Source organism: Saccostrea cucullata, unplaced genomic scaffold (assembly GCF_032062105.1).
Source record: "Saccostrea cucullata isolate Sc308-1 unplaced genomic scaffold, CSIRO_AGI_Scuc_v1 ctg14701, whole genome shotgun sequence".
In the NCBI taxonomy this organism is placed as follows: domain Eukaryota; kingdom Metazoa; phylum Mollusca; class Bivalvia; order Ostreida; family Ostreidae; genus Saccostrea; species Saccostrea cuccullata.
In genome coordinates, this window is record NW_026918994.1 from 6,971 (window position 1) to 15,356 (window position 8,386).

The following is an 8,386-nucleotide window of genomic DNA, read 5'->3' on the forward strand; positions in this document are numbered from 1 at the left end:
AATATAGATTGTGTAGACAAGATGATATGGTCATGACGCAAATGCATTCACATGTGCACGCGTGCAAAGCTAAAGTTTAAATGATTTTTGTACACTTCTTTGTAAATGTTGTTTAAATCTCAGATGCATGGAGTTTGTCTTATTTAATGAAGCTTACAGAGAATATGGCACCAAAAGGGAGTTGGGGAGCGTTTGGGGAACATCTGTAACGGTCCCCGTTACAATTAGCACTAGTTTTCTATTCTTCTGTCTTTCTTTAAATCTGCTATTTCTTGCCTCAAATCACTCAATAAATACAGCACACGTTTCTGAAATTCTGAAAATGAAAAAAAAAATGATCTAACATTAAAAACCTTAATTTTCAATGTGTATCAAACATGTTCATTTCTATACTGAGAGATTTATTGATGTTGTAATACAAAATCTTAGTCGAAATTATTTTTTGCTTTGCAGGAATTTGTAATTACTACTACATTAAATACAACAGTAACAACATGAATTTGGGGTGAAACTATATATAATTTGTTTTCTTTTCAGTCACTTACTAGCTTCTGTCATTGGAAACTTGTCCTTCTCATTTCTTCTCATTTCATTGGTAATTTTCTTTGTATTTTTGCCAGTTTTGGGCGATGATTTCTTTGGGTTTCTTTTCAGAGTAGGCAATTCTAATGACCTTGACCTTGCAGGTGACCTTCTTGTCTCTTTTGACGAAGATTTATGCTTACTCTTGCCTTTCGAGTCCTGACGTTTTCTCGATGAATCATGCAGAAATGATGATGGCCTTGAACATGATAGGCTTCTTTCCTCATCTGATGAAACTTCATCAGACAATGACCTTGATCTTGAATAAGATTTTTTACTATGTTTTGAATTTTCTGAAGTCCTTTTCAATATGGATGGTCTTGACCTTGCTTGTACTGATGACAACCTTGAACTAGATTTTTCCCTGCTTTTCTTTGAACTACCTCTCACTGATAATGACCATGAGCTGGACCTTGATCTTGATCTGTTTCTTGACCTTGAATCTTTCCTACTTTTCTCTAACCTTCCTATCAATGACCTTGATCTGGACCTTGATCGTGATCTGTCTCTTGACCTTGAATCTTTCCTACTTCTCTCTAACCTACCTATCAATGACCTTGATCTGGACCTTGATCGTGATCTGTTTCTTGACCTTGAATCTTTCCTACTTTTCTCTAACCTTCCTATCAATGACCTTGATCTGGACCTTGATTGTGATCTGTTTCTTGACCTTGAATCTTTCCTACTTCTCTCTAACCTTCCTATCAATGACCTTGATCTGGACCTTGATCGTGATCTGTTTCTTGACCTTGAATCTTTCCTACTTCTCTCTAACCTTCCTATCAATGACCTTGATCTGGACCTTGATCGTGATCTGTTTCTTGACCTTGAATCTTTCCTACTTCTCTCTAACCTTCCTATTAATGACCTTGATCTGGACCTTGATCGTGATCTGTTTCTTGACCTTGAATCTTTCCTACTTCTCTCTAACCTTCCTATCAATGACCTTGATCTGGACCTTGATCGTGATCTGTTTCTTGACCTTGAATCTTTCCTACTTCTCTCTAACCTTCCTATTAATGACCTTGATCTGGACCTTGATCGTGATCTGTTTCTTGACCTTGAATCTTTCCTACTTCTCTCTAACCTACCTATCAATGACCTTGATCTGGACCTTGAAAGAGATTTGTGCGACCTTATTTCATCTGATGTTGACCTTGACCTTCTCTGTTTCTCTAAGTTACCCCTCAGTGATTTTGACACAGATCTAGACCTTGGGTGCTTTCTTTTTTGTGTTTCTGACCTAGCCTTCCTTGATAAATCTGAACTTGACTGTGATTGTTTATACTGTTGACTATCCATTGATGATGATCTTGATCTGGATTTTGAACTTCTTGACTTTGAGCTTCTTGAAGAGGATCTTGATCTGGACTTAGAGCCACCTGTTGGGTTTAAAAATTTGGGACAGATTTTCTTTGGCTGTGCAGGAAGTTTCCGAGTATCAGTGGCTGAAAAACAGAATTAAAATGACTTATACAATTGTATATCTTTCACACTTACTTTTTCCCCTCCCTGACATTTTGAAACAACAGGACATCTCTTCAATTACAAATAAATTAATTTAAATATTATCATGCATTCAATTTTTCACAAAAGAACAAGAGACAAAGTCAGGACTTAGTTATTTAAAAGTACATACGTGGATCCTTTTCTGAAGTTTTTTTGGCTTTCCCTTTAGGGTCTTCTTCATGATTTGAAGCAGCATCAGCTATATCTGAATAAGAATTTCCACATACAAATTAAACAAATAGCAATTTGAAGAAACAGAAGTAAGAATTTCTGATGAATATACAAATTACCATTCAAATGACAAATTCTTAAAATTTACCAAAAAACAAAAAACAAAAAAAAAAAAAATAAAAAAAATAACAAAAGAATTCTTGAATGATGTATAAGGAAAGCAACTGCTTACCTGAAATAAAATCTGCACCAAATGATTTCTTTTTCAGTGGTCTCTTGCCACGGTCTTCATCCTCACTAATTTCTGCTGTTGTCGTTTCATCAAATAATTCACATTCAGTGTAACTATCTGTCATAAAAATACACTTTTCTTGAATGTACAAAAAACATATCTATACATTTTCTGCTTCATGATTTAAAATATTCCGTCAAGTAAGGTTTTACAAAATTTGCAATAAAAAATAGATTTATTATTTGGAACAAATTTTCAATCTATAATTTTGATAATGTTTAAGTTTAATATTTCACAATGTCAGTCATACCTACCAAAACTACAAAATTCTTTTATTCTTACCAGACTTCTTCTTTATCTTCACCAAAGGAAATCTTTTCCATTTTTCTGTCGGCTTCTTTCTCTCTTTGATGAATCTTAAACTGTTGACAACTAGTGGCCATAGAACAAAATCATTTAGTATCCAGGTGTCCGGCACTGTCCCCTCTTCCTCATTTCCCCCCTCCATCCACGCAGCTCTTATCCATGACATTCTGAATAATTAACATGTCTTCATTTTAATTAACAGGAAAAAACCTAGACATGTAATTTAAGCCTGCTACATGTATATACTAGTAAATAAGATAATCTATCATCAACGAAGGAAATCATACACTATTTCTAGACATTCTTGAGTGTACAGTCTTTATAGCTTCAATAAAGAATAATCAATATACTTTAAACATGTTAGATATTTATTATAGTTGCCTTTTAGCAAGCTTATCAAGGCAATGCTTTCATGCTATTAACTGTTAAGACACAATCTTTAGTGTTTTTTTTGTAGGCCAACAGGTAAAAAAGTGCAACATTTAAATATATACATGTATAAATCTTATTATACCTTATTAAATATGGAATTAATGACTGCGTCTCTCAACACCATGCAAAAGTGGTAGCAAGACATAACCTCCTGAATAGGGTAGACAAGCCACTTTTCGACAGAGATCTTTTTTCTCCAATAGTTTTCTTGAGGATCTGTGTCGATTCTTGATAAATGCAATATTTATCAATTTAGACTCACAAGGTCTTGTGAAGAAATTTTCAGCATCCCTCTGCTTTACAATATCACACACCAGCTTGCCATCATCTCTCTTTTCTCTTACAAAGGCAAAGTTCTCATTGAATAACAGAAAACAGCTGTCCTTTTTCTTGCAGGAAATATTGCCAAATCGTAAACCTGAGAGGTTATTAGTTTTTCCAATTCCAAAAGTGTCCATTTCTGCCATTCTCTTTGTAACTTGAGCAATAGGATTTTTTGCATTTCTTACTAAACGTTTGATGGATTGCAAATGGTTTTCAAAAGGAAAGGCCGAAATTCTATTCAAGGAGCAATTATACTTCTTAACATCATCAGTGATATGAATCAAATTGTGAACATTATGCGACACAAAAATTTCACCGTAAATGTTTTTACTGTTTTCAATAAAATATGCAAGAAGCTCACTTGCATATTCATGGTAAACGTTTCTTTTATGATCATTGGAATCCAACAAAATTGAAATTCCCACCGTTAAAGTTAAGAAATGTTCATACAATGCTTTGGACACAGTTTTTCGCAAAACAACAGGTCCTGTATAAAGCAAGAATTGCCTGAACTCAGTTGCTTTCCAGCGTTCTATTTCTTCTAGAGATCTTGGCTGTCTTGCGAATTCTGAAGGCATTTTCCCACTTAGTGCCATCAAGTTGTCAGATATTTCCAGCAGTTGTCTTGATGAAAGTCTACAGTCTCTTGGTCCTTGTTTCAAATAAAAAAATTATGCGTTTAACAACACCCAAGCAAACAAGATGCATGTAGTCTAGACAAAAGCCAGAAACACAACAAAAGTTGTGATCTATCAAAGGTGTACGACCCCTTTGGTGATCATCATTATACAACATGTTCGAGAAATCTTCATTACTGCGCAAAGGAAAACTGGTTGTTGAGTAAAAATTTACTCGATTTTGCTTATAGACTCCTGGAATTGTGCAACGTTCACAGGAGTTGTATCCTGTGTGACCTTTAATGCACTTTATAAATGATCTTGCAGGTGCGTCACAAACAAAATTGAGCAATGACACAGACAATTGTTTTATCGTCAAATGCAATTCCATTTTCTTTCAAGGAATCAATTTCCTCTAAAAAGTCACTTAAAAAAGTAGCTACACACGTTGGTTTACTTTTCCCGTAAAAAAGTGCCACAAGAAATGGGTCAAACTTGCTAAACGAGCACAGAATTGGCCAGAATTGAGTCCCAGAAGATTTAAAGAGTGGGACACCATCTATATTTACAGTAAGTTGGATTTCATCACAGTTTTGTCTTAATTTTGGATTATGGGCAAGAATTTTGAGAATTCCAGTTTCAACACCATAATATCTATACTGACCACCACATTTGTCAAGAGCCTGTATAGTTCTTGGTGTTTGCAGTAGTGTACGAGCATCCTTAGGCAGAGGTAAGCCTTGTTTTCTTAGCAGACAGAGACGCTTATTCAAATTTGTCCGAGTGCACTGACTGTCAGTTGCCCAGGTGGCCAGTTCAGCAGGAAAGGATTGACCTTCATCTTCCTCCGATGATGACGTGTCGACTTCAGAGTGGTCGGTGTCAGTTTCTAATTCAGACAGAACTCTATCCAAATATTCATAATCGGTATCATCTGAATCAGTGCTGAGAGAATTGCTTGAATCTTCATCTTCTTCCACTCTAGGTTCACTTGCTGAAGCAGAATCATGAGGTTGATACTGTGCCGTATCGTCATCATCACTGCTACTAGTAAGCAATGCTAGCGAATTAACTTGGGCCCTATTGTGTCTCCAACGTTTGAGATAAGACATGCTCCTGAAAAAAATGTGTTAATTTTGAAATAATCAAAATAAACTATCAAGGTTATTTTAAGCTAAAGAGATTTTTAAAAAAAAAAACATCCTCATAGAATCTATTCTATAGCACACCATGCTCCTTGTTTATTTTAATAGGGTATTATCAATATAAATGAATTAAATTGGGTCTGTAGTCTACTAGAACTATCTACTTATGGTTCACAATATCATGCAAGAAGTGATGTAACTAAAAATATCCAATATGCTTCAATACATGCATAGCATACTGTATGTTATACTAAATTCAATTCTTGTTTATTGTTTGCTTATTACTTTGTTTTTTTATTTTAAAGTCTCTTCTAATTCTGGAGAATCCAAGTGTCCACTCCAAAAACTATACTACATCATATTTGCTACTTGGAAAGACATCAGAATTAAATACTGTAAACCAACTTTTATTCAATTGGCTTGCACGAAACTTTCACGAAGTTCATGAGAGCGCCCGTCATAGCAGATATTTCTCACCGCAAACCAGTCCATCGAGTGTATATGTCTATTAACAACAGATACAGAAAGGCTTGATCGCAAAAATTAATCCTCATGAACAAGTTTATCTCTGGTAAATACAAAAAAAAGTCGTCGTGAATAAAAGTTGGTTTATGGTATGTTCGACCATATCAATCTTCGATAGTTTTGTACTTTTGTTTATATAAATATTATATAATCATAATAATTATGTTTCGGGTATCAACTAAAACAAAAAAATCACAATATTTGTATAAACAGTTTCTTTGGTAAATATGAAATAAACTTGTCTGCTTTGCACTGTACTTTTCATGGACATTAATGGCCTTTGTGTAAATATTTACTCAATTTGTAAACCTTTAGGGAATTTGATCTAAACAATCTATGTTTACGTATGAAATTGTTTTCCCCTTAGTCTATACTTACACAGTTAGAATTGTATGATGTTTATTATTTGAATCTCTTGTTTCTATTGATGAAACTATTCTAGATTAGAAATATTTTCAGAATCCTTAGTAAAGAATTACAACCACTCTATTAAAATAACATTTAAAATTCTGTTATATGTTTTGTACAGAATATCGAAAGATTAGTTTCATTTTTGTATGAATTGACCGAACACCATTGTAGCCATTAATCAGAATATATATTTGATAACCCACACACATGTACCATTGCATTAGTAAACAATAAACCCAAAAATCCACACACTTGTAAACAGCACTTTACAACATATTCAGCGTTCAGCTAAGTTGAACAATCGCAGACGTTGTGACAAATCTTCAAAATAGATGTGCCTTATTTTAGCCTGGTCAGCATGTGGGTTATCACAATACAACTGAATGACTCGCTGAGCTGACCATGTGACCTTACACCTTCTATTACATGCACACCATCAACCAAGGCGTGGATTTAAGAATTTTCATTATTTACCAAAATTAATCCTACCAGAAATCTCCAACTAAGTTATGGCATTCAACATAAATACAATTATTATTCTAAAAAGTGTTTGTTTTTTAATGGTCGCAAGCTTAATCAACTTCCATCCTAAAAAATTATTTTACAATATTTGTTAATTAAATCAAGGACCATGACTGTCCATGAGCATGATAAGGAGTGAAAAACACATTTTATAACACATTAATTGCCCTATAACACAAATAAACAAAGTGCTGCTTAGTGCTGAAATAGTTTAGAGCAAAATTTACCATTATTATTTGATGGTAGAGATATTTAATTAAGTCAACACAACCATTATATACCCAGGATCTGTTTTTAGTAAAACTGAATACTTACCAAGTCATCAACGTCCACTTATTAATTGAACTTTGGCCAATTTCTATGTCAAACTTTAACCTATCTTAAGTATCTTTATAACATAAGATTTCTTCACTACATATCCTCCTATACCACACATTAATCAACACCTCTGAACTGGCGCGTAAATATTAATTAGGACACATGCTGACTACATAGCTTACAATATTTTCCATTTCATTGTTTTGATTCGTTGTAAATTATACTTTGTATACACACTGCGTATTATCTCTGCTATAATAATGAAATGTACGTACCTTTCTGGTGATGCAAACTCTTGATTTCACTCATACACACGATAAACTTGTACACAGTAACACAATGCAAACAACGAAGTTTCAAATTTCTCAATCGGAAGTGGCGGAAGTGGCAAGTGCGCGCTTTAAATTAGTTTTGTTAAAAAAAAAATAAAAACACGTTTCAATATCATATTTTATGTTATAATACAATAATTAAGGAGTTTTAAGATCCATTCACGAAAATAGCCTATTTTCAAATAAAATATTTAATTTATCACGCCACCTATCGGGTAAGTGACGAAGTAACTGAGTAATCAACTCGTGCGCATGCCCACATATCTCATACTTACAACGAAAACGATGATAAAAGGATTTTGTAAATGCGCATTGATTAGTAAAGAGCTACATTTTACATTCACAATTTATTCATATTAAAATAAAGTTAAAAAATATATACATCTACGGATTTTCACTTCGTCGATTAACGGACGTCGAAAAATCGTCGTTTTTCGATGTAAAAACGACAATGACCAAGTAACAACGTCTTACCGACGTAAATATTCGACGTTGATTAGACGTCTTATTTTGACGTCTGATTGACGTTGAAATGTAGTCATATGACGTCGCGACAAAATATCGACCAAAATCCGACGTCTTCTTGACGTCCTGTGTTTACTGGGGACTAATTTACATGTACATACATATGTATGAAATTCAAATAATTATGGTTATTTGGTGTCAAAAATTCTGTGTAAGATTTAGTTTACATCAAAATACTAATGAACGTTTTTACATGATTTTATGCCCGTAAATCGAGAAAAACTGGATTCAAATTGAATATTATAAGCTTTGTACCTATAAAAAAGTTTAAAAACGAAACTGAATTTTTCTATTCGGTTATTTATTTCGTGATTGACCAAAGTGATTCTATAAAAAGTTAAAACTAAATTCTAACATTATGATTTTCTTAATTGT

The 8,386-nt window shown here is 33.6% G+C and overlaps 1 protein-coding gene across 1 annotated transcript; it reads right to left on the reverse strand.

The window, feature by feature from the left end:
* Positions 1-230: 230 nt before the first annotated feature.
* Positions 231-3,504, reverse strand: LOC134276810 (serine/arginine repetitive matrix protein 5-like). The gene is made up of 6 exons (XM_062759102.1): positions 3,375-3,504; positions 2,837-3,027; positions 2,495-2,611; positions 2,222-2,296; positions 546-2,030; positions 231-316 (listed from the first exon to the last, which is right to left on the reverse strand). Exons 2-6 carry the CDS (start codon positions 3,024-3,026, stop codon positions 231-233), a joined length of 1,953 nt encoding a protein of 650 aa, XP_062615086.1. The 5' UTR covers position 3,027; positions 3,375-3,504.
* Between the last annotated feature and the right edge of the window lie 4,882 nt (positions 3,505-8,386).

Bases quoted from the DNA above. Each gene is read 5' to 3' on its own strand.
- LOC134276810 (XM_062759102.1), bottom strand. From the start codon at position 3,026: ATGTCATGGATAAGAGCTGCGTGGATGGAGGGGGGAAATGAGGAAGAG. The intron at 2,297-2,494 runs GTAAGCAGTTGC...ATTCTTATTCAG, and splicing joins TGGTGCAGATTTTATTTCAG to ATATAGCTGATGCTGCTTCA. The intron at 2,031-2,221 runs GTATGTACTTTT...TCTGTTTTTCAG, and splicing joins AACTTCAGAAAAGGATCCAC to CCACTGATACTCGGAAACTT.